Source organism: Podarcis melisellensis (assembly GCF_964234715.1).
Source record: "Podarcis melisellensis genome assembly, chromosome: 6".
In the NCBI taxonomy this organism is placed as follows: Eukaryota; Metazoa; Chordata; class Lepidosauria; order Squamata; family Lacertidae; genus Podarcis; species Podarcis melisellensis.
In genome coordinates this window covers 59,202,379-59,229,537 of record NC_138538.1, presented here as the reverse complement: position 1 = coordinate 59,229,537, position 27,159 = coordinate 59,202,379, and the positions used below count along the sequence as shown (strand labels likewise).

At 41.1% G+C, this 27,159-nt stretch overlaps 1 protein-coding gene across 4 annotated transcripts in view; it reads left to right on the top strand.

The window, feature by feature from the left end:
• LOC309372269 (FRAS1-related extracellular matrix protein 1-like) overlaps positions 1 to 27,159 on the top strand; it is a 104,622-nt gene that overhangs the window by 28,683 nt on the left and 48,780 nt on the right. For all 4 annotated transcript variants that reach the window (XM_081915670.1, XM_081915669.1, XM_081915671.1 and 1 more), the window contains exons 18-22: positions 5,577 to 5,762; positions 8,200 to 8,396; positions 14,742 to 14,967; positions 20,882 to 21,026; positions 22,354 to 22,495. In XM_081915670.1, the coding sequence (XP_081771796.1) occupies positions 5,577 to 5,762; positions 8,200 to 8,396; positions 14,742 to 14,967; positions 20,882 to 21,026; positions 22,354 to 22,495 (896 nt within the window). The remainder of the gene's footprint in view (positions 1 to 5,576; positions 5,763 to 8,199; positions 8,397 to 14,741; positions 14,968 to 20,881; positions 21,027 to 22,353; positions 22,496 to 27,159) is intronic.

The following is a 27,159-nucleotide window of genomic DNA, read 5'->3' as shown; positions in this document are numbered from 1 at the left end:
TCTATCATCGTTACAGCTATTGACAGATTAATCTTTGGATCTGACTTCATCTTATGGCATTAAATTGAATAAACTAATTTTAATGTCCATGTGTTGCTCACTTGTAGAGTATTACTCATGTAAGGTGTTAATCTGGTGGTGCAGCTATAGCCCCTATGTGTGAGTAGGAGCTCGTGTGTTGGAATTCTACTTCAGACAAATGCGGGAGATGCATGGCTCTTTGAGGAAGTAGATGTGGCATTGAGGATGGGGCTAAGGGCATGTGACCATGTTGATATAAATTTTTGGAGGGCCTCCCCAAATACACAATATTCCCCATACACAATATTCCAACTTCATCTTCATCACAGATGAATGTCATTCCTGCTACACACTAGGCCAGTGATTCGCCCCCCCAAGTAGTTTCAATAAATTCTGAGTCATTGTAAGTATTTACAAAGTTAGAATTTTTGCCTTACTTTGCATTTAACACTTGATCTGATTTGCTTCTTTTTATTCTCTCTCTGCTCATTCACTCAATTTGCAGTTTGTTTATTTGTTTTAGATATTTCTAGGCTGCCTTTCAAGTCGATGGCCTTCCCAATGCGGCTTACATTAATAACAAATACACAGTTCCAATAAAAACAGACAGTAAAACATGCAATTTAATTTGCAATAAAACAGTCAGTTAATAAAATTAAAGGCCCACAGAAACCTCACAGCAGTTTACACAATCAAACCTTTCAATTAAAAGCCAAGGAAAACAGTTTGAGGTGTGTGTGTAACTCACTCTCAAAACCTAAACTGAAGAAATCAGCTGTACCTCTCTTAAAGGTAAATGTATAGGGAAGAAGCCACTGAGGACGCTGTTTGGAGTTTAACCAGCCAAAAGAAAGAACACAAAAGAGGTCTTGGGCACACCTATCTAAAAGTAAAATAAAAATCGAAACCCTTCAGGATTTCCCACCCACTCCTGGTGATGTGGACCAATCAATAATGTACAAGAACAAGAGACAGGTCTTGTGTAAAAGCCAGTCAGGAAGTATAAGAGGTTCCATTCCTCATGCTATGCTAATGAAGGGTTATTGGTTTCTATACAGTAAAAAACGTTTAAGCAGCCCCCCACAGCATTCCCCATGAAGGGCCTGGGCACCCACAGTTTTTTGCTCTGGGGCCGTGCCTACCCCCGCAGGGGCATGTTCGACTGATGTCAGCACACCCGCCAGCATGCATGGCCCTGGGCACTCACGGTCCCAGGAACAAGCTGACGGACCTAATGAGCACTTTCCAAAACAATACTCAAACTGAAACACACACAAATTTCAAAATTCAGGCTTCTCCAAATTTTGCAATGCAGCTCTGCAGTTAAGTAATGTGTACAACATATACATTTATTGGACAAAATGCATATATTAGTGAAAATAACATACAAAAATACATATATATATTTACTTTGCAAGACTTGTATATTGAGCAAAACCGCATACAAAATTGCACATTGGGAGAAACTCACTATACAATGCTGGTGAATTTCCTGGATGACATCTTTTCCCCCAATGCAAATGGATATGGAATTGTGGATAACGGAAGATTAGGAAAAAGGGACATTAAGAGTAACTGAAAATGACAGATTTGCTTATCTCTGTTCCCTGGTGTGTTGAACACATCCTTGGGGGCTGACTAGTTTTTCTGGTTTTTGTTTCGGTGGCAATGGAATCCACAAAACTCTTGGGACTGGATTCAATGCTGCCTGCCAAAGTGAGGTTTTGCCACGTTGGGTTAACCTTAGAAAATCAGGGTAAATACAGCCCAAGATCATCATAGTGAGAATGACTCTGAGATGGTCTCAATGCAGTCTGACTATAATACTAAGCGAAATTAATTTTCACAATTAATTTATGCCCCGTGTAATATGAATGCACATTTCCCCCCCAATGCAGGCTGGTGTGGGATTTTTGTACTTTGAATCCTAATCCATAACTAGATCTCCATCTGGATCCATTGCGAAACACAGATGTACAAAAACAAATGTTTGGCATGGGGTTTGCCTCTGAAAATCCAAGTACAAAATATTAGGGTCAGCATTTTACTGCCAAAGATGGATTTGGAGCACCCGAGTCTCTTTTGGACTACCAAAATGAAGTGTCACTGAAATTTCAGTATTTTAACCATCCATTTGAAGCTTCAGAAATCGAAACATGAAGCTGGCTAATAAATTAGCAGAAAAAGATTCTTGTTTGCAGAGAGTGCTGTTTTGCTATGACTTCATTTGTTGCTCAACATCTTGGATGGTTTAGTTCCTAGTATTTGAAAACAGACAGCATCTAAACCAAGTTTTTCCAGTTAGTAGTGGATGTATTATTCACGGATAAAAAACAATATTTCATTCAACTAAGTATTTTGGCTTGCATTAAATTTAGCTTGATGTCTAGAATATCTAACTTCTTTGGGGTTGGGGAGGGAAGGGAAGGAAGGAGCAGTCTATTTCTGCTCCATTTCCCTTCTACATGTGCTCTCACATCACATTTCTGCATTATTCTGTGAATTTTTAGAAATCTGGGAAAATGCAGTTAAATGCATTTAGCTGTGCTATGATTGTGGCAGGTCTCTGAGAAAAGTCAGTGTCTTCAGCTCTGAACTAACTCATGATTTTATGTTGCTTTGCCCACTTATATCAAATGGACAATGATTGTTAGCACATTATCCTGGGAAACGGGTCTCAAACTCAGCTCACAGGAATCTTGGTCAGAAGCTTTCCCACCTGAGATCTCTAACTAGATCAAGCTAGGATCTTGCAAGTTTGTACACTCGTACCTACACAGTATGATATCTAGGAGTAAAAAGAAAAGAAAAGAGGCATTTCTAGGTTAAAATATAGCAATGTTGTTTTTTCCTGAGCTTCACACTGGTAAGGCACAATACAACTGAGATTGGAAATTCCATAGTTCCAATAGAAGGCTAGAACTTGGAAAAATTCAACTGGTGCGGAAGAGTGAGCAAGGTCACTGGTGACACAGCTCCATTCCATCTGTGCAGGCTCCCTCTTAGCAGAAGGAATTCAGAAACATGATATTTGTAGCTTTATTCATTGGCTCATTGCTTCTCAATTTTGTAGTTCTGGGTTGTTACTAGCATTATTTTAAAAAGCAGGTTATTTACACATGCTTAGCAATGAAATAAAGCTGTTCTTTCTTAACTAATTAAGTGCAACAGTCATTTAATAGAGAAATTAAATGCGATCCTGCCTCTATGACAGCAAGGCACGTAGCTATAATGCCTGTCTCCAGGGCAAGGTATTGTTTATTTTCTATAGCAGAAGCTACTAGTGCTTGGCATGTGTCAAAAAATTAGGTATCCCAAAAGTGGGCATGCAACTATAACTATTTATTTATTTATTGGTAAATGAGCAAACTGAGGTGAGGTTGGTGTTAGTTGACAGCACTGAGGTCACATTGGTTCGTTGAATGAAATCTAGAAATGAAACCTTGCTACAATATATATAGGCAAATCCAGAGTTATGGTGTATATGGTTCACTGCGTATATGTTGGTGCTAGGGCAGGAGTCTGGTGCAGATCATCAATAACTCAAAAGGCATCAATGAACTTAACTCCTTATTCAAAGGAATAAAAGCAGATCATGCGCAATAAGCACAGCAACTCTGTTCCCAGGAGGTCTTGCCCCAATGAGGAAGTTGCAAGAACTGAAGGTTCTTGCCTTCCCACAGTTCCCAAAGTCTCCTCCTCTCCTGGGTCCTTCCCAAGCAACCTGAGGCTTCTTTGCATGGTCTGTCTTTGCTCTAGCCTCTTCATACCTCTGCAAGTTGTGGGAAACCAGGGAGGAGGGGAGCTGGTCAAAGCAGGAGGGGAAGACTCCTTGGCTTCTTCAGCAGTGTGCCTCATCTCTGCCCCTTGGCCCCACTCCAGCCTCTGCTTCCTCCTCTGCCACAGCCTCTTCCTGCTCACTAAACCATGTTATCTCTTCAGCTTCCCACACCTCTTCCTCCCAGTCTGCTCCCTCTTCTCTCTGACCATGCACCATCATCCCACCACCAATCCCCGGGATTTGAGCCTTCTTCCCCTGGGGGTTCCCTTGTTTTCCGCAAGCAACTAACTTGCCTATAGACAGTGTTGGACTCAAGAGAATTGGTTCACTAGACCTAGAATGTACATACAAGCTGCCGTCTTTAAATGTCAGTTCAATGTCTGTTAAATAGGTTTGATGCTTCCCTTTCTGACAGGGTGGGTGAATGATCTAAGAAAGTGTTATTCATCCCGAGTTTATCAGGGATTGGACAGAGGAGGAATGGTGGAGGCTGCCTCTCCAGCCTGACCCTTCCAGAGAAGAGGAAGACAGTATAGATTTACAACAGTGTTTTGTGGAAGGTCACAGTTCAGAGGCAGAAGAGGGGGAAAGCTGGGAAATGATGGGAGAGGAGCAAGAAGAAGAAGCACCAGGGGAGAGACAGCTGACAGACTGTGTCTTTGGAAAGCCTTCTCCCAGAACCTGGCGGGCATTGAAAGTAGGAGAGCAGAGAGCTCAGAGGCAGAAGGCACAGATCAGTCACTGTAGGAATGACGTATAATGGGAGAGACGGAGGGGGTGGGGTTTCACTTGGAGCAACATCATTACTCTAGGAGGCTGCATTTCCAAGCCCCTCTCTGTGAATATTGTATAAACAATATTGGTAAGAACTTCCTTGTCTTATCCATTCCTGGCAACCTGCTGTGGGTGGGTGGGGTGGATCCTTTGAAGCCTGACAGAGTCTTACAAATACTTTGCACATTACTATACACTTAATTATTAAAGCAATATGAATTTGTAAGAAATATTCTGCTTCAAAAGGATTTATTTTGCATATCATGAATGCTTAAATTACAAAATGTTGCTAACCTCCAACTTGACATTCCCCATTCCTGGCTCTTCACAACATCTTGACCCCTTACTGCATTCCAATATTCTATTTGTGATTGTTCATTTTGTGCAAATTGTTTCTGTGACTTGTCCAAGACTTTTACCACTGTCTTCTCTGCACTCTGATGCATTCCTTATGAGAAGCATTGTATCTTCCTTGTGCAGAAACCCTGGACAGATGACTTGTCAGATTCTGTTCTGCCTGTGGAGCTGTGTGTGGGGTGAGGTCATGGAAATTATAACATTGCCCCATACCTCCAACCCTGTGGGATAGCCAAATTTTACAAAGGGGAGTTTAAAGCAATTTAGCTACATCATTGATTGCATCTATTTTGAACACCAAGCTATATAAACACCATAGAAATTGATTAGAGGAGAATAGTTTGGATTATGCAAATATCAATTGAACCCATGCTTTATAGCTTTCCACACCTGTCAGACACTGTGAGAAGAATGACTGCTTAATGTTTGCTACCATCTAGAGATACACAGCAGCCCAATACTGCTGAGTAAGTTATCTTGAGCTGAAACTAGTGCTTTTCTCAGCAGCTACTGACCGGATCAATAGCCGATTATGTTGAGGTGCTAGACAGGCAGGCTGTGATGACTTAGCAGCCTCTTAGTTATGAACAAAGTAGAGTTGGGAATAGTGTGGATAACATTCTTCTTCTGCCCTTTTTTCAAGGGGAGATGTTTGTGGTGGAAGAAGGGTCTTCAGCATGTGTCAGTTTAAAATATCTGGATGCCTCAGATGAAGACACAACTCCAGAGGAGCTAACTTTCTTCTTGGAAACCAGTCCTCAGTATGGATACTTGGAGAACATTCTTCCTACACCTGGACATGAGAAGAGCAATGCTGGAGTTAATATAAGTGAGTTACAGACTTCTTGCTCTACTTCAGGAGAAACTGATAAGTAAAAGGTTAGACTCTCCCCCAGGCCCAAACACTAATATTGGGCCAAAATATGGTTTGGGTATTATTCATCACCCCTGTAGATACATTCCAAAGTACTAAGGTTGCTTTGAAATGATTTCTAGGCTGTCATCGCCTTTCTCTACATTTTCTTAAGCTTTTTTTTTTTTTTGCAGGGGGGGGTATATATTTTAAGTGACTCTGGATCTAAGGAAGGAAAAAGCTTACGTGACTCTGGATCTGAAGGAGCCTTTCAAGATGCACACCCCACTCCCTGCCACAAAAGATTTATATTCAAATGTTTCCCACCCCCATCTGTGCTACACTGATTCAGAAAGTAGACCCATGCTTAACCTCTTTGCACAAATTGCTCATATACAGGGTTAGGTAATGTATCAGAGAAGAACTTGGCACTTCCTTAGAATCTCCTATGTTTCCACAGAAAGTCGGACAAGGGATTTCCCCTGCAGTTCCCCACTTCCATGTATATGTTCCAAGTGTAAGCAGAGCAAGACTGTGTAGTTGGTTCCACCTTCCCCTCTCCTCTCCCTATACTTTAGGGAAGAGGGAGAGGGTAGTAGGTGGCAGAAGACTGCTACAGTGGCAGACTTGGGTGCTATACCGCCCTGTGCAAAGCCAAAATTTGGTGCCTTTCCAAAGGATGGGTAAGGAGGGAGCCTGCTTTCGGAAGGAGGTGTGAGGGCTCTGGCAGGGTCCTAGAGCCCCACTCACCTCCTTCCCAAAGCTGGTAAAGCTCTAACTAGGCTAACCTGGACTTTGAGAAAACACCCCCTCAGCTCAGTGCCCAATGCACAGCCCTAAATCTGCCCCTCACTGCTATCACACAGTGGAACCTTTCTGCAGGGACATTTCCTGCCCAAGATTTTGGGTTTTGATTAGCAGAAGGAAATCATGCTCTGTCCACCGTTTTCAGTTTTCACAAAACCCTTTGCTGCCTGTTTCTCATTTCTGCAAAGTAAGGCATTTTTTTTAGTTACTTATTTATAAATGCATTTATAAATCACAACACATTTCAAAGCAGTTTGCAACATTAAGAAGATAAAAATCATACAATAAAAGCACAAGAAGTTAGAAACAATTTTAAAAACTAATTTTAAAAATAAGCATCAATATTCTATTGTGGAAGGTGGACTCTTAATTACCTGCATAGGCCTGGCAAAATAAAAAAACCTTTCGGCAGGCTTTTAAAAACTGGAATGGAAGGAGCCTGCTGGGAAAGGCAAGGAACTGGCAAGAACAGCTGATGTGTGAGCCCCAATTTGAGTTGGGCTTTGCCTGAAGGAGATTTGTATGCAAATCAAATTTGGCATATTGTATTATTTGTTTGTTGCATTATTTGTTTGCTTGCCTCCAAGGACCTGAAGTTGATGTGCATAGTTTTCTGCCTCCTCTCCATATTTTCCTCATAACAACCCTGTGTGGTAGGTTAGGCTAAGAGGGAAGTGAGTGGCCCAAGGCCAAGCTTCATGAGCTAGTGGGTATTTGAACACTGGTCTCCCAGGTCCTAGAGGGACGTGGGTGGCGCTGTGGGTTAAACCACAGAGCTTAGGACTCGTCGATCAGAAGGTCGGCGGTTCGAATCTAAGCGACAGGGTGAGGTCCCGTTGCTTGGTCCCAGCTCCTGCCAACCAAGCAGTTTGAAAGCATGTCAAAGTTCAAGTAGATAAATAGGTACCGCTCTGGCGGGAAGGTAAACGGCGTTTCCGTGCGCTGTTCTGGTTTGCCAGAAGCGGCTTAGTCATGCTGGCCACATGACCTGGAAGCTGTACACCGGCTCCCTCGGCCAATAAAGCGAGATGAGTGCCGCAACCCCAGAGTCAGCCACGAGTGGACCTAAAAGTCAGGGGTCCCTTTACCTTTATCTCCCAGGTCCTGGTCTGACACTCCACCACACTGCAGAATAAACTTGAGAAGCCCGTTTCAAAATCCACTCCATCTGCGCATGTCTCTTCAGATGCTCCTGGGCTGTTCATATTTTGTTGGAGCAATTTAGTTGCATACCAAAATGTTAGGTTTGTGTGTGTTTGAAGTAGATTGAAGTGCTCTTTTACCCAACAAATCCACTTAGAAAACAAAAACAAAACTGGACTGAATAAACAGGTTGTCCAACGGAGCCCTCCCTTCCTCCCAGGCTTAATGGACAGAAAGATTAGATATGGCAATAGCTGTTTTCTTATGGACACTGGCTATATGCAGTAGAGTTCTTTGCTGTATATGCAAGATGATTTACGTGTATACTTAAAATATGAAATACGAGTTTGACAAGGAGTCAAGACTGGCCTTCACTTCTATTGCATACACTCTCAGCATTAAATGTGAAAAACAATAGAATGGATTTAATTCTCTGCTTTTAACACTTTGACTCTCTCCAAAGGTGTGTTCACTTTTCACAGTCTCCAGGCTGGTTATATCAATTACGTTCAGTCAAAGCACGAGCATTTAGAACCCTCCTCTGATCACTTCATGGTGTCTGTTAGTGATGGCTTTCATAAATCTTTGGCAATGCCTTTCTACATCATCATTGATCCGGTAAATGATGAAATCCCAAGCCTGCAACTTAGGAACTTAACAGTAAGTCTGAGAACTTCTGCCACGGCAATTCTTTGCTTTCTGTAATCTATTTGCACAAAATAAAAGCCAGGTATAAAAACATGAGAGATATCGGACAATGTTATAATAGGTGGACCATGGTAGACAGCAATTCATTGGATGTGCCAGGTATATCACCTCTGTGCAGATGTACTCTGCCATCTGTCTTAAATGTATGTTTCATGAAAGCTATTGGAAGAAATGTAGAAAATACCACAGAATATGCCAAAAGGTTTCCAATGTATTTGTCATTTACTGGGAAACGGGCTCTGCTCTCCAACCCCTCCACAATACACTTTATTTGCTGAATTGTCTGTCTAGTCAAGAAAACTCCCAGTTTCTCCCATTTGTTTTGTAGCCTCATTTTGCACCTGGTTTCACATTCACTCCTATGTCTGTGCCTTCTTCCTCCCTCCTTTTCTGCAACCCTCCTTTTGCACAGACCATCTCCTATATCCTCCTCTTCTGATACATTGTAACTGCTAAGCACTCTTTTTACCTTCCACCCAATTATGTGTGGAATGTAATCCACTGAGAGCAGTCAAGTACAACATTCCTTGTGTTCCTAGAGTGGACATGCAAGGGAATGTTTGGTCCACCAGTCGAAACTTCCTGTTCCTCCTGGCCTGGAGCATCCTTCCTTGCATGTTACTAGTGGGTGGGTGTGACCTTTCCAGACCTGGTAAAAGGACAAGGCATGTTGCTATTCTCTCCTTTTCCACCACCTTTTCGTCCTGCAAACTTCCTGGAATGAACTGGCTGCCAGCTAAGCAGTCCCTCAGGTCATCTCCCTTATGGGGTAAACCTGTTTTGTAACTTTAAGCCTAAAGCCTGCCTTCTTGGGATCACACTGTGCTCTGCCTGATCGTGTGTAAACTTTCTTTTTATTGCTTATGAATAAGACTCTGGTGTCCTTATTCTTTTAGGAGGGATTCAAGGGCTCTTACCAGGAAAATATTAGAACACATTTCAATCTGGACAAGCCAGATTGAATTGCGTATTGTCTTAAGAAACTCACACGAGTTTGCAACTAGTTTTCTGCTGTGCAAAGGGGAATGTAAACTCTGCTAAGTAAATGAACTAGTGCAAGATAGGAAGGATATTAATAAACAATATATCCTCTCCTGCCACCCTGAAGATTCCCAGATTATTAAGCCTCCATCCCCTCCTATTCTGCAACCCCTTCCATACCCTTGCTTTCATCTTCACCCCACTCCTTCCTGGTTTACAACCCCCCTTTGCATTCCCCCATTTTCACCTTCACTCCCTTTTCCCTTCTTTCTTTCCCCAACTACTCCTTGCATACAGGCCACACTCTCCACTCCGTTTCCTTCACTCTCCTATTCTCAGCCCGCTTTGCACACTCCCTACCTTTTCCTTTCGTTCATCCATACACCCATCCTTCTTTTTTCAGATCCCCTTCGCACAGAGACTGTCTCAACCTCCTTGCCTCCCCTTCCTCTGTGTCTTCCTTCTGCAGATATATGTTACTGCATCTTTAAGAAGAATAGGATCCTGTACATATATTTGGTGTTTGCTTTTTAATAAAATAACTTCTTGAAATTACTAAATTGGGAAGAATTCTGCACCATGCAATGGTGAAGGTGGGTGAATCTACACGGGGGGGGGGAGAATACTATAAATAAATCGGAAATTGCATTGTTACAACAAAAGAAAGAAAAAACGCTATGTAAGAATTGCAAAGAAATTTCTTTTGCTCTCTGCCCCCATCTGGTGTTGCATATTTACAATGCATTCAAACATGTTTTTTGACTAATGTAGCTGAGTCCAGTCTCATGAGCTTGCCAGACAGAGTGACCCACTGCTCTTGCCCCTGGAGCATGCTGTTTCTCACCTGGTCATCATGGTTTTTTAAATGAGGAGGCGGCCATGGGAGGGGTGGGAGGGAGGGAATTATTGCACTCGAACTGGTAACTTGTTTAACTACCAGTGTCCAATAGGGGTACATGCAACTCAGACTTGAATAGGAAACGGAAAGGAAAGGAAGAATTAAATGATTAATGACAAATTAGACAGGAAACATGCGGGGTGAGGGGAAGAATTAGGATAATGAAATCCTTGAAACGAAACAGATTTATTTTTGATAGTGCAGTTGCAGATGCGATTTCTTAATCCTCTGTCTCCAGTAAGCATGGACACCACCATAAACACTCCATATTTGCAGTGTGTGTGTTTCTTGTCGACTTCCATGGCACAAAATAAAAGCTCAGTAAATATGGGCCTCCATATGTGGTTCTCAGCTGGTGTAAGTCCCTGAATGAGAAACATGTGAAGGGAGAAATTAATGCTGCACACATGGTGGCTGAACTTGAAAGCAATAGAAATTGCACCTGAGAATATTTTACACTGGGTTATGGAACGTTTGAAGATGAATGGGAGCTTGAACCCTCCTTAATGTATTGCATCATTGGTGTTTCCAGGGGGGCAAGGGATTATAAATGTGTGAGCTTGACACATGAGAGAGATAGCACTTCCTTCAAGTGAACAGCAAACTGCATCAGGCTTAAATAAAACCACTCACAGGAAGATGAAAAGAATTTGAAGAGAACGTATCTGGACAAACTTCTCCTGTCTCAGTGGCTGGACTGTTGTTTGGCTTTGACCTGGATCCAAAAAGAGCTTAGTACCTGCTACCTTGCAGCCTTTGTAAAAGTCAAAAGAGACCTACCTCACAGTTTATTGTAAGGATGAGTGGGGACAGAATTATTAAAAAAAACAAGTTAATTTATTGCAATTGAAAATTGATTTTTGTATAGCATAAACATTACAGTATATCATATTGTAATAATGGGGGGAAATGACCCTAAGTATCATTCTAAAATTGTTTGAAATATCTAATTTCTCCACAAACCTTTGTTGGTTTTTTGGGGGGTAAAGTTTAGTATTAGTATTTCATTTTATGAAAAGCAAAACTATGAAAAGCAAAACTATGAAACAGGCATGTAGAATGAGTAGTTGCACATGAGTTAAAATAAAACACAAATGCTATCAGCTTGAGGGTCTGATAAAAGATAGTTCCAGATTCTTCAGGCTTTTTATGAGGGTTGTCTTGGAACAGAGGGTTCTACAGTGGTACCTCAGGTTAAGAATTTAATTCATTCTGGAGGTCTGTTCTTAACCTAAACTGTTCTTAACCTGAAGCACCACTTTAGCTAATGGGGCCTCCTGCTGCCGCCACACCGCTGGAGCATGATTTCTGTTCTCATCCTGAAGCAAAGTTCTTAACCTGAGGTACTATTTCTGGGTTAGCAGAGTCTGTAACCTGAAGCGTATGTAACCTGAACCGTCTGTAACCCGGGGTACCATTGTACTATATATGTCATAATGGAATGCCAAATCATATAAAAAGTATATGGAGGCTCTAGTCATTATTAGGTGCGGTTTTCTTCATTATACTCCACAAACCTTAGTTGCATTCGTAATTCATGGTTGGCTCAAACAACCCACATCATTTTTTTTTCTTTTCAGAAAAGCAAGTGTGTCCCAGAGCTTTAGCATCCCTCATATTTTGGATTTGTTTAAACTTCCAGTATTTATTGTATACAATTGTAGGTTCAATCTTCAAGTGGAAAAGTAACACTCTTTAGCCTTCTTCATGTTCTAAACCAATTTTCTTTCCTGGAATATTTATTTATTGCTTTCAGGATCTGTTTTCGACATTTCTTTATTTCAAGAAAGGGGAATTTGTAGGCATCCATATTTTGACGGGCTCCAACTCCCATCACCCTCAGCCAGCTTGGCCAATGGTCAGGGGTGATTGAAACCCTATCCCTTCAGGAGGCCCACAGATTTCCCAGCCTGTTTTTCTTCTTCACAATCCTAGAAACAAAGGGAAAAGACTCCCCCTTCCTTTAGAACATTTCCAAATCTGGGATCAATCTGGTTGGCTCATTATAGACAACTTCACTGGGGTCCTATACCAATGAGCTGTCATTTTAACATAATTTAACATCATTTTAACAGAGTGATAGCAGTATGAATCTGTTGCAACAAAACCAGTAGCATCTTAAAGATTAAGGCAGCAGCATCCAGTCATGTTCTCTCTGCCAATGGAAGACACCTGCCAATGCAGCAGTGAGATAGGAAAAAATTGTGATTCATCCTCCTTTCTGCAGTTGTCTATACACCCCAAATTTATTCCAGAGGGACCTAAAACCCTCCCGATCAGTTTTAGTGGTGAGAGGACTGTGGGGAGGGTTGATAAAAATGGCCTCCCTACCCACTTTCCTAAGGTTAATAATAATAATAATTAATAATAATAATAATAATAATAATAAAATTTTATTCTTTGTACCCCGTCCATCTGGCTGGGTTTCCCCAGCCACTCTGGGCGGCTTCCAAGAAAGATTAAAAATACTTTAAAATGTCACACATTAAAAACTTCCCTGAACAGGGCTTTCAGATGTTTTCTAAATAGTTGTCTTCCAGGGAACAGAACTGAACACAGCCTGATGGACATATTGTGGCATAAACCTTTGATCCAGTTATTATTATTTAAATCAACGCAGACATGAATTTGTCTAAATGGCTTCCAGTACGTTTCCGAGCACAATTCAAAGTGTTGGTGCTGACCTTTAAAGCCCTAAACGGCCTCAGTCCAGTATACCTGAAGGAGCATCTCCACCTCCATTGTTCTGCCCGGACACTGAGGTCCAGCGCCGAGGGCCTTCTGGCGGTTCCCTTGCTGCGAAGCCAAGTTACAGGGAACCATGCAGAGGGCCTTCTCGGTACTGGCACCCACCCTCTGGAACGCCCTCCCACCAGATGTCAAAGAGAAAAAACTTTTCTCTCCCCTCCCCCCCCAAAGACTTTTAGAAGACGTCTGAAGGCAGCCCTGTTTATGGAAGCTTTTAATGTTTAATAGATTATTGTATTTTAATATTCTGTTGAAAGCCACCCAGAGTGCCTGGGGAAACCCAGCCAGATGGGCAGGGTATAAATAATAAATTATTATTGTTATTATTATTATTATAAATTGTTCCACATATAATGCCATGCATGTACATTGAACTATAAACCTGAGCTCCATGTTCAGGCATACTTCAGAAAAACCCTCAGCTGTGTGTGCACATGTAGATTTCTAGGATTGTAACCCCAATGAGCACTGGGCCAGTGCTTGCAATATATAGTGTAAATTAAAGTCCTAGTAAAAGACTTCGTTTCCTTTGGCTAGGATTTTAGAAAAGCAAACTAGTTTGGGTTCACCCGTACGTGCTGCTCTTTCCAATTAGAGTTGCTGAAAGAAAGAAGGAAAAGCTCTACTTTCTAATGGAATTGAACCAACATACCAGATGAGCCATGTAACTAGGTATCTGAATTGTTTAGACACATTGGTTTGCTTCTTCATGACATGAAAGTAAACAATCTACAAATAGAGAAAAGAGACAGCTCCACACTCTGTATTATATGTTAGTTGAAGTGCAAAAAAACTGTGGTGGGACATATGCAGTATGGCTTCTTTTTAAACAAATATGTGTGCATATGTTGGGGAGCAGGCAAGGTAATGCTTTGCCAGAAGTTTTCTTGTTTATCCTACAACTCTTAGGCGAAAGCAGAACTGGTGCAAACTAATAGGGGTATTCCTATGGAGCCATCCATTTGCAGAGTGAAAACATTAGAACTGAAATGAATGTGGGGTGGCGATGATGAGATTCTAAGTAATTTTCCCTAACTTGAATTTCCTTGGGTATATTCAAAACTGATAACTGTTATGCATGCACTGTAGTGTTGTTTTTGAGGCAGGTGGAACTACAGTGCCCTAGTGTTGCACTTTGATAGCTGATACCTTAGCATCCATCAAGAGAACTTCATTTAAGCAAATTCAAGATAAATCTCAAATGTGGACATTCAGTTGACAATTCATTTTCACATGGAACTGGAATGTTGATTGTCCGTTCACTTTTAGGTGTTGTATGATACTTTCCTTTCATCTTTAAAACAGAGCCTGCCAATGGGCAGGACTGCCAGTTAGCAAGTCTGGATGAAACAGTTCCTCTTCGAGTCCTCCTGTCTGCATGCAGACATTCACTAAAGCCACTATATTAACAGGGTTATTGCAGGGCAATAAGCCTAAAAGATATATGTCCAGATAAAAGAAATAACCAGTCTAGAAGCTAACTTCTTTTGGGGCACATTGACTGTTCTACATCTGAATACTAGTTGCTGCTTGCTCCCCATGATATATTTGGTGTTGTATTAGAACTGAAATGCTTTAAAAAGTAGGTTCGCTTAGCAAAGATTCTCTTGTTTCTTAATTCTGTAATTTTCAATTCTTTTTTCTTTTTTGAAATTCATGTTTTCCCCTAGGTAATGGAAGGTGACATTAAGGCAATGGGTCCTGGCACCATCAATGTTGAAGATTTTGATGTCCCTCAAGATGTGCTGAGATTCTACATTGCTACTCCACCTCGCCATGGTGTGATACTAAATGGAATTTACGGCAGAGATACTGGACGTTACAAACAACTAAGCCCAGCGGTACTCCATAAAGATTTAGAAATCCACAGCTTTACACTGGAAGAACTTAAACAAGGTTGGGGTATCATTTTATTGCCTGTCTTTGGAGAATATGAAATGCACTTTCATAGTTTATACAGGGAGAGGTGTGTGTGTGTGTGTGTGTTACAGCTTGAAACTGACCTTGAGAGGGACAATGTATCTTTGTGAACTGTGAACAAGAGAACAAATGATATTTGCATATGGAAACAGCCTGTAGAAATATGTTATAGGTCTGCAGTTATAGGACAGTATCTGAGCAAGGTAATATCTAAACATAGTTTGCTCCATCATAAGGCAAAGTCCGTGATTGCCTGCCCCTGCCCCTCTCCACTCCCAGTTTAAAAAGCACTTACAGTCCTCCTCAAACAGAACCCAAATGTAGCCTTTTTATTGGGTAATAAAAATAGCACATGATATTGTGTGTCAAATGGTCACTTTTTTCTTGTTTGCAGTCCACGCCACAGGGCTCACCCCTAACTGACACTGGTCAACTCCAACTGTCCATCAACCAGCAGGCAGGCTGATTGGATTCTGGGTACATGCCCAATGCTTATGCCAAACCTGCTTCATTTGTAATCATTATAGTTGTGGCCTAGCTTGATCCCAATACTTGTCTCCTATATTGTATGTACTATTTTGCACACACATCCCACAACCTTCGCTGTGCCTATGGTTCGCAACTGTGAGATGAAGATGATGGGTGCTCCAAACGTAGCAATGGGGTGCTCTGAGCACAGCAGCAGACAGAACAGTTCTTCCAGGATAAAGAACTGTTTCAGTGATAAATTTTCACCAGCAAATTAATAGTCCTAAAGGTACATCAAATGGCCATGGATCAGCTATCACTCTAAAGTGTAGTAAGAGAAAGGGCTTTACAACGCAGCATCTTTGTCTCCTGGCTTATTGTTGCTTCCTAATCTTTTCCTTGGGGCATAGGGTCATAGCTTGGCAGCAGAGGATCTGCTTTGCTTGCAGAAGACCCCATGTTCAGTCCCCAGCATGTCTAGGCAGGGCTGGAGAGTCCCCTGCCTGAAATCCTTCATAAGCAATTCCAGTCAGAGCAAATCATGCTAAACTAGAATAAACCAATGGTCTGACTCAGTATAAGACAGCTTCCCATGTATTGCAGGGATAACTGGAACTTTCTCAGTGGGCAAGTCCAGCTAAAATTGGAAGAACTCTAATAGAACTGTGGTTGCAGATAATACAAGTAGATGCAAAATTAAAAGTAAATTTCTTGTAAGTGAATATGGAACAGATGCAGTTGCGAAAACATCAGTATGACATATTCCGGTATGCTACTTCTCACATGATGAATGGGGGCTCACATGGCTATTTGCCGAGAACAGCAAAAAAATAATATCTTGGGTGGGAACAAGGACAAATAATTTATCAGGTGTTATGTAAACATGGATGAGACTTGTAAATCTTTGAAGGAGAAAGAAATGAAATTATTTGTTTTGAATGTTTCACAATGATCAATTATAAGCTTCTCAGTTTGCTTTAGCAAGAAACTAGATTTATGTTGTATGAGCAACGGATGGCCTCTACTGGAAACCACAGTTCATTGCAGCACGTTGCTCTGAAAGAAAGAGATATAAAAATACTTGCACCCTCTAGTCCTCTGTGATACTTAAAAAACAAAAACAAAATGCAGAAGGCTCCTCCAGATGACCTGTTCAATGAGCATACATCCTCATTTGCTTATGGGTTTAGACTATGCCCAGTCTGCATTGATCATTTTTTCTGATTTATTTACAATGAGCATACATCCTAATTTGCTCGTGGGGTCTTTATAAATATGCAGGTTAATCATTTGTTCATTCCACACTTTTCAATGCATTTGCCTGTCACTTCCCTAACTGCAAAAGGCTTTAAGAAAGAAGAAGTGGATTTGTTTTAGGGCAACAGAATGCTTCAATCCCCTTTAATTATGCAAACCTAAATTTCTGGTACATGCTTGAAACACTCCAGCAAAACCCCGACAGTTTAGAGGTGACCACAGAGAGATGTTTGTCCTTTACCAAGAGTAACACTGACCTAAATTCTTGCCATGGCAAAAATTATATAAGACTTGAACCTTGATTTCCTCAGCACTAATATTCTGCTTTCCTCCTTGCTTACTTTAAGTTCTACAAACATTTCTGTGCAGATTGCACAGTATAATAATAACAATAACAATAACAATAACAATACCCTGCCTTTTTCCCTAGCAGGGACTCAGTTTACAGATAAAAATAATGATGGCTAAAAACATAGGGGGGGGGGAATAATTAAACATAAAAACTTAATCAAAGATAAATAGAATAACTTACCGCAACTCTTAAAATGTAATGTTTTATGCAAGATATTGTTTAATATGAAAACAAATGTGAAATCCCAACACGTTGTGTGTTCCCATCATTTCATCTTGAGCTGCGTCACACTGGCCAGTGACCAAAGCAAGTTGTGGCTCAAGTTTTCCCTGGCCAAGAGAGCTTTCTGAATAAAAGAAAGTTCATAGTATATTTGCTTGTCCTTTTGTGGTTAAAGATATCATCCTTTCTCTTGAAAAACAACAACAGAAAAGCACCTGTGAGCAAGAGACCCTAGCAGAGAGCTGGCAGTTGAATGTTGCACTCAGTGGCACCTCTGCTGCTAACACAACTGCTCACAGAATCAGCTTAGGAACTAGAAACAGCAGATCACATATCTCCTCGAGGTTGGCATCTGTGCCATGAGCTTACCAAGTATAGCAACGGAGCAGTGCAGAGTGGATGGGCAGAACAGAGCTAGAGGCAATCTGGCATTCCAGAAAATCTGGCATTATTGTGGTTTTACATTGATATCATGTAGAAGGCCTAGGCTAGGCTTTAAAGAAGTTCATCTAAGCATTAGCATTTGAACCAATGGTTATATAGAGATGGCACCTGAAATGGTATGCAGCATGGTAAAAACAATATTGAAAACATCTCTTTTAGCAATATAAAAAATTAAAGCCTCAGCTTTAACAGGTGCTCTGTCTGAGAACATCATTAAAAATAAATCCAGGTCCAGTTGTCTTCAGCCAGCCTCAAAGATCTTCTGATAAAGCCAAGTTCTAGGCAGCTAACAGAATCCCTATCAATACTGTGATAGCTAAGAATGTGCCTGCAGTTAGAGTGCATTCAACAGTTATGGGGTCACCAAACCCTGCCCTGAACTGTGTTTTCATGAGCCCAGAAAATCCATCTCATCCCAGAATCCTGAGTGTCTCACTGCTACCTGCTCTATGTGCTTGTCAAAAGAAGAGGGGAAAGTTTAAAACTGATCTATGGTGGATAAAAGCTACCATGTCAAGTGAGTGTCTCTTCAAAAGCTAAGAAAACATCACTCTTTCAGAATCTTGAAAAAACAGGCTGTCCCCCAATGATCTATATACCACAGCTTCTATTTCTTAGTGTACAAAAACATACAAACTTACAAGTGGAGATCCAGAGTGCATGGGGAGTACAGTCTAGAAATAAAAACCATTAAAACAAAAATACAACATGGAAGTCTTCACAAGTGCAGGAAACAATCGTGCAAGCTCTCCCCACCTCATGGGCATACTTTAGCCCTATTCAGAATACTTGTATAGGGCTTACACACCCTCCCTCTCCCCCACTATATCACACTGGCTCTAATATTGAGCCATAGGAATAAGCAGGATATGAATCATCCCAGGCACTCATAGTATGGCTTCATGGTATCTGTATTTCAAATGCCCATGCATTTGACAAATGACAGCATTTAAACCAACATTTTCCCTTTCTTTCTTGGCAGTGCTTTGACAATCTTCTGTGATGGAAGGAATGAAAGCACTTAAAACATTTTAGTTCTGCATCAAGGGAAAACATTAGTTATTCAGCTGACCTGATTGCTCCTAAAATATCTATATTTTAATACTCTTCCTTCAAATTCCACCTTATTTGCATTTTCTGAACATCTGTTCATACATTCAAGCTGCTTTGAAGTAATCCAGGATGCTCTGCAATTCTGTGACTCTCTTAATCGAAATGATGTCCTTTTCCATAAAAAGTCTGGTTTTGTTTTCTGTATGAGCCCAAGTGGGAAAGTTGAGTTGAATAGACCTTTTCAAAGAAACAAATGAGCCTCAAATGTTCATTTCACTTCCCACTGGTTGAGAACCTTGACCAACTCTGAGTGATCCACGGCTTTGCAGTACATAATTCATCAATTCATAACTTGGCAATTCATTATATTGATGTTTACACAACTAACTAGCTATGTAAACAGTGCCCAGTACCTTAGACACTTAAATATTCAATTAAAATAAAATAAAAATTGCAAACTGCAAATTTTGAATTAAGTGGCCATATGTAAGCAGACTGATAGCTGAATGCTGGAAATTTGGCAGACAGGACAGGCTCATAAATGCATGCTAGCAGCATTCTAAATAATTTAATACAAGAAATATTTTGACATATTCATAACTGTATGGCATTTATTAAAAATAGGCCAACTTCTCTTTTGCATGATGCACTAATATTGCTAAGAGGATATAGTGAGTGTCCTGAAATAATAATTAGAACTGTGTGTGGCTAAGCCTGGTCTAGACGTGCATCAGAATGAGATGGAAGAATACTGAAAGTAGTAGAACGGGCTATTGCCTGCAGGTGGGGAGTGCTGTTTTCCCCTCTAATATAGTAAGTTCTTTTTGTTTTGGACTAGCATCTAGAGTTAAGCAAGAGGGAGACTTTTTTTATTTATTTTTAAAAATACAACTGTGTTTTATACTCTGCATTTTCATCCCCCCCCCCAAAAAATGCAGTTGTATCTCCTGATGTTGGAATAGAGTAACATATTGTTTTAACTCTATTAAACACAAATAACTTTTCACATTTAGGACTGTAGCCCAAGCACATTTTCCAGATATGTTCTGTTATTGTTTTTGGACTCAGTAGGCTTTCATTGTTCATCTGTAAAATCATTCATGCTACATACTCTGTACAAGGGGCCAAATTTAACCAAGTTGTTGCACTAGCAGAAGCCAGCACAACTCATCCCACTAGTGCAATGGGGCATCCCCTCCTCCTAACCCCCATGAGCCCTCCATGCCCTCCCCGGTCTTCTTTGGGAGGGTCCGGAGAACCCCTAGAATAGGTGGAGGAGGTAGATGATGGTTCCACCTGGCAAGCAGAAATCCTTGGGCTGATGGAATGATCTCCTTACTGCAACATTGAATTCCACCCAAGAACTGTACAAGAAAACGTTAAAACTTGGTTAAAGGAGGGAGCTGGGAAGCTGTCACAGCTTGCTGCAAGTATTTAGCTGAAAGACCTTTGTATCCAAACTTGTACTAAAATGTAGACACTTGCATCCATCAGAGTTTTCCTAAACCAGCCCCTAACTAAAAATTTTAAAGCCATGTGAGTTAGTTTTTGCATTTTCAAGAACTCTTCGCTCAATGACCTCAGTGTTTAAAAGGACAGGAGGGAGCAGGATTTGTTATCAATGGAGGGCATGAGGTAACATAAACCCATGAAATCCCATCTTCAAGTGGTGATTAAGGGTCACTTTACAGACTTATGGGGGGCAGAAATGCACCCCATAGTTTACATACATCAAAATGTATTGGTCAACTGCCTGATTAATTCTGGGTTCTGTCCACTTCAAATTCTGATAATCCCAGCTGGCTAGCAGTTCAGGGATTAAATGGGAAATAAATGATCTTAATGCCTCAAAAAGGCCATTTGGTGATATCAAGTTGTTCTTGGCAGTTCTGAAGTACCTTAATGGCATCCTGCTATGATTGTTTTATTTGAAAGGAAAGAACACGTGCAAGCTGCAGGATAACTTAATCAGTTCCTTCGAGTTTATGTAGCTTTGATACCCTAAATTCCATTTGGATGTTGCTTGTCTTTAGAATGTGGCACTTGACTGCTGTGTTCAAAATACTCCGTTGTCTCTGGTACTTTCTCCGATAGGACTGATGCTTATGTACATGCATGATGACACAGAAAGCCTAGAGGATAGTTTCACCATTCAGCTGACAGATGGCAAGCACACAGTCCAAGGGACACTTTACATCTTCATCCTGCCAGTCAACGATGAAATCCCTCATCTTTCCAGGTTAGCTGTTGAAGTGACATTCTATGCAAAGTGACTTTAGGAGAGACAGGGGGAAAACATTTTATTTCTCTTTAATTGTTAACATGTTTGATGAATTGTTTATTGGCAAGAAGATGGATGCGTTGCTTGTCTCTTGGCAATTGTTAATTCTTTTCATTCTCGTTTCTTATGAAATTATGATCTTTTAATATAAATATTAAGGTCAGGATGCTGACATTAATTAATCCTCAACAAGTAGAACAAATAGGAAATATCAAAGCTGTGTTTCATGGATAGTAGGCTGGCTAGACACAACTACAGAGTGCAATTATGATGTCAGAATGGTTTGGAAGGAAGAGGCCCGTTACGATTTCTAAAAATCACTTTATGCTATGGCAGGTGAATCTCTGTGATGTAATGTGTAAGGGCAATGCGTGTACAAAACAGATATGGACCCATAGGGAGGACATTGAGTGTTGTGGCTAGAGTGTCACACTAGGACCTGGGAGACCAGGGTTCAAATCGCACTTGGCCATGAAGCTCACTAGGTAACTCTCAGTCTAAGCTACCTCACAGGGTTGTTGTAGGGATTAAATGAGAAAAGAAAGAACCATGTATGCCACCTTGAGCTGCTCGGGGAAAAAGGTGGGATATAAATGCAATAAAATATATTTAAGTAAATTAATAAATCAAACATTTCAAAGAAAGCTGCCTTTACATCAGATCCAGCATATTATTTATAGTGAATTAATACTGGCACATTTTGTTCATTTAAAAATGGCTAGGTATTTCAATGTCAGTTCCGTAACAAAAGTGTGTTGTTGTAAAAGTAAGTCTGGGGTGTTTTTTTGTTACCCAGAGTGAATTAACCACACCTGCCAACCCTATGGAGTAGGTGAAAAGGACCAAAGGCTGACTAATTAAACCCCAAACTGACAGTAGGAACAGGTGGGGTGGGGATGGGGTTGCAGTGCCAAAGAGAGGAAGCAGTGGGTGCCGCTGCCACCACCTTTCTCACTTGAAGAGAGTATGTTGTCACCTAACCAATGAGACACTCACCCAGTGGAGGAGGCAGCAGCTCTGCTATATTAGGTGGGGCCTTATTTTTGGCTTTACAAATGCCTCTACCCTGCTGAATGAGGTGGAGAGGACTTCCTGTTTTTAATAGTAGGGGACATCTGAAATGGAGTGTACCAGGGATCTGCCAGACTTCCATTTGTCTCAAGTAAGGGCAGTGTTATACGTGAGGCAGAAATTACATTTGTTCTGCGTTTGAAAGATGATGTTGGATTCTGAATCTGTGTGTCTCCTCCCCCGCCCCATGCAATATTTATTTCTTGCCCCTCAGGAACACAGGCTTGGAAGTTGAAGTTCATGAGAACAAAGTTATTTCCAGTGTGTCATTAGAAGCTGAAGACAAAGATTCTTTGAGGAATCAGCTGCATTATGTCATAAACAACAAGCCAAGATATGGACACCTGAAATTAAAGGTAATAATGATTCTCAGCGTTTTCTTCACACACAGCCCTGTCAACATGTGGTTGCGAAGCATAGGCACAGTGAAGGTTGTGGGATGTGTGTGCAAAATAGTACATACAATATAGGAGACAAGTATTGGGATCAAGCTAGGCCACAACTATAATGATTACAAATGAAGCAGGTTTGGCATAGGCATTGGGCATGTACCCAAAATTCAATCAGCTGTTGGTTGATGGACAGTTGGAGTTGACCAGTGTCAGTTAGGAGTGAGCCCTGTAGCATGGACTACAAAAAGGAAAAAAGTGACCATTTGACACACAATATCATGTGCTATTTTTATGAATTTTATTTCCACGCAAAACATCTTATATGTACTCATATGTGACACATGTGCATTTCTCTGTGCTGAGGATCCAAACTTGTCAGTGCTTCTGTGTCAAATATACATTACGGTGAAAAATATTCTTGCTGCTATGTTGAAGATGCTTAAACTAAAAATAGACATGGCAGAACAGGATGGAAGTGTAGAAGTGTGAGACTTCCTCTCCTCTCCCCTTCTTAGTATGAAAGGCAAAAAGAAACTGTACGCACATGGCATCTTTTAAGTTAACATATAATAATAGTGTCTGATAGCATAAAAGCAGTTAGCCTTGTCTCTTTCTCTCCTTTGCATTTGTTTTCTGTCCTCAAAAAGGTCCTATATATTAATGTCCTGTTCCGTTGCTCTTTGAGCCAACGCTCTGCAGCTATAGCAAAACGTTTTAACTGGCTTGTATATTGGCGTGCTAAACCACTAGGCTATAGTCTTCCTTTTATAATTAAGTAACTTGAGAAATCTGTTGGGATCAATAAATTTTGAGAACGCTTACATAAAACAGAATATAAAGTGGATAGTCTTGCCATCAGAAGCCCATAAAAGTCAGTCCCTTTATGTGACACCTCTACAAATGGCATTATGTCATTGCATAATATTAGTAGGAAACTAAGATTTTTGTGCAAAACCATAAAATGTAATGAGTTTCACATAATCTACTCATATAAACGGAAAAAAGAGTGAGAGCGGGGCTTTTTTGAAAGTGGACTTCCAGCTTTTTGGCATCCTGAAAACATAAGGAAATTTGGAAACTAGCTCAAAATAGAGATATGTTTCAGTAGTGGGCGGTTGATGTGATCTTTTTGCTTGGTGGGAACATGCACCTTGGCTGTTTTAACTGTTCAACTAGTGGTCTTAACTGGGGAAAGGGAATACCAAAAAGATCTGAAAATGGAAAATGGAAATAGTGCCAAAAGGGTTTTATTCCTAACTGAGCTGAAGTACTGTGTGTTGGTTTTTTGTGATCTCTAATAATGGAAGCTAGAGAATCCTTGCAGATTCCTGCCCCCACCCCTACTTTGGCATGAAGACTTGCAACCAGGAATGGGAGATAAATTCAATTTGGCTCCTTTCGTAATGCAAACCTGCGTAATTTGCAGTCCCCGAATCACACATACATCATTTTATTTGTAAGCTGCCTTTCCACAGCCAAAACCATGCTCAAGGTAGCTTACAACATAAAGAATTACATTATTACAAACAGAGAAAGTTGTATAAACCACAAATAAAACAAAAAAGTGCATGGCTGAATTGAACTATTTCCACATAAATCATAAGATACAAAACAAAGATACAATAAATTAACATCTTAACAGCAAAAACCCACCACCACCAAAAACCCCTAAACAATACCCCAACCTAAGATTCTGTTCAGCAGCCTCAGCTTTTGTAGCTGGAGTCGGTCAGAGCCCCACTCTCCCAGGTCAGGTGGGAAAAGGCCTGCAAGGCATGGAGCACGTCTTCCGGGACTCAAAGCAATACATAAACCGAAAGGTAGCTAACTTTTGAAATATACATTTCTCCAAATTTAGCGATGCAGTTCTCCAGCCAACTATTGTGTACAAAAATTGCACATATTAGGAGAAAACATGCTTAAAACGCATGCATTAGTGAAAATAACATTTTTTAAATGAAAACTTTCTTTTTTAAAAATTGCAAACTGATGCAGGAATGTGGAGAACTAGACTTAAAACTAGAAAAATGAAAGAAATGTAAATTGGCATTTTTGTCTATCCCAACTCAGGTTATGTCACATGCATTTAGTGTAAAGGTAAGAACTTTGCTAAAGATGCTTAAAGATTTGTAGGAAGCCATAGCCATTAACTGTGGGCTTGGAATGTGCTTAGAGCATAAAGTTCATGCAAATGCACTTATGTCTGGTCTTGGACAACAGCACTCAGCTTGAACTCTACACTTGTAGAGGGCCCCCTGTTGTTTCTTCTTCTTCTTCTTCTTCTTCTTCTTCTTCTTCTTCTTCTTCTTCTTCTTCTTCTTCTTCTTCTTCTTCTTCATTTTTACCCTACCCATCTGGCGGGGTTTTCCCAGCCACTCTGGGCGGCTCCCAACAGATTAAAAACAGAATAAAGTATCAAATATTAAAACTTCCCTAAACAAGGCTGCTTTCCGATGTTTTCTAAAAGTCAGGTAGTTGTTGATTTCCTTGACATCTGATGGGAAGGCCCTCTGCCTGGTTCCCTGAAACCTCACATTTTTCAGTGAGGGAACTGGCAGAAGGCCCTCAGAGCTGGACCTCATGCCCGGGCAGAACGATGGGGGTGGAGACGTTCCTTCACCCACTGGCCAGTGTTTAGAAGGGTGGTTCCTTCAGGTCCCAAGAACATCTGACTAGGCAGCTCCTCAATCTGGACAGCAATGTTAGGTAGTCAGATACCATTCACTCAAGGGTGACTCAGGGAGCATAAAAAAGGTGCCCAGTACAATGAGCTTGGCTAGGTGGCCTCCTATCATCTCCCAATCACAAGGTCAAATAAATCTTACTGCCGATCCTACAACAAAATGTCTGACCTCTCAGTAGACCAGCTGGACACCACCATCCCTAAACAGATACAGGAAAGAAATACAGATAAGACAAAGAAGCCACACCAAAAGCCATCTCTTGACCTCATGGCCAATGCACCATCTGGTCCTGTCAATCCAGCATCTCCGATCACATCAAGACATCCAGTCCACCATATTCTCCAGGTCCTGCCCAATGGGCATGAATCAAAGATGATGAATAAATAGGATGCAGGGGATGGGGGATAGAGGACACAAGGTGACATAGGGTGCACAGCAATTTGCCCCCATACCATTCCCCCTTTCTCCACCCAGCAGACAGAAGCCCATCTGTTCAATTGAAGCTGGGTTTCAGACCTGCCGAAGAAGAAGAAAATAATTAAACACTAAACTTAGCAACAGCTAACCTCAAAGAAGTGAAAAATTATCAATGCCCACCGGGGCTGCAGCTGTTGCTGTTCCAGTGTAGAATGAATCTATGCCATTCCCAGAAGGATCGTGCTCAGAGTCCAAGGCACTGTGAACAATAACCCCAAATTGGAATTCTGTAAAAGGAGCACCATTAGCATAACAAAATAAACGTCTCAGATTTTTTGAGCACATTGCACAGTCATTTTTAGACCTCCTGTTGCCCCTATCAAAGAACACTACATCCTCAGTGGCGAGGGCCTAACCTGATGTATTATTTGTTGGATGTGCCAGGAACTCAGTAGTGTTCAGGGCTCTGGAAAATGCCACCCAGGCAACTGCTGCAAATAAAGAAACCTCAAAAGGTGAGAAATGCCACCAAAAGGACCTGAAAATGGAAAAGAGTAATAGTGCCAAAGGAGGTTTATGCTTGACTGAGCTAAAGTACTGCATGCTGCTTGTTATATTTTTGTTGATCCCAAATAAAGGAAGCTAGAATATCCTTGTAAATTCTTTAGCAATGATGAACGTGTTTTGCAGTACTTTTTTTTTGCTTCTTTTAAACATATAAACTTTTAATGTGTCCGATCGGAAGAAATCCTGTTGGGTTTAGTGTTGAAATGTCACTAATTTAGCAAGAGGAAGGAAATGGTCATCACAGTGAGGTGTGTTTACACTTCTGAATACCTTGGATAGGTGTCAGAATTAAATATGGTCTGTGAAGTGGAGGGAAATGAGTTCACAGCTTCTCCATCATTTCAGTTCACCTACATAAACTTGTTTAATTCATGCAGTCAGTGAAAGGGTAATCCAAGTAAACATTTCCATGAGCTGGGACTGCATCACAAGAGCACTTGGTGAATGGCTGCATGTGTCTGTTCTCAGTAGCACAGTTCTGCAGTAATAGAAAGCTGTGTGTTGCCCCTCTGACAAGTAGCCTGGAGAAGTTGAAGGTTCCCGAGGTTCCTTCCCCTGCTTAAGTAATTGGGCTCTTCTGCAGCTCTCCCCACACCTCATTCCTCCACTGGCAGTGATACTCAGCTTTGAGACTGTAAACGAGCACAAATGACAGTCCCCACCAATCATTGCTAGACTGGCAGCTTATATAAGAGCTAGAGGTTCCATCCTCTGCTCTCAACCAGGTCCTGATCCTGGCAGGTTCTTAGTTTCTTCCCTTCCCAGCTAATCTCACACACAGCTAGCTAGAGGGTAGCTCTTGAGCTTGTTTCTGGCTCACCAGCTCCTCTCCTGTGGCCTTTGGGGACAGGTGAGGGTGGGGCAGTCTGAGAGCCAGCCAGGATCCCTGGCATCTGGTGTGATGACCTGCAGACCTGGGGCAGGAATGTCTAGACAATACTCCTTTCATGTTGGGGAAAT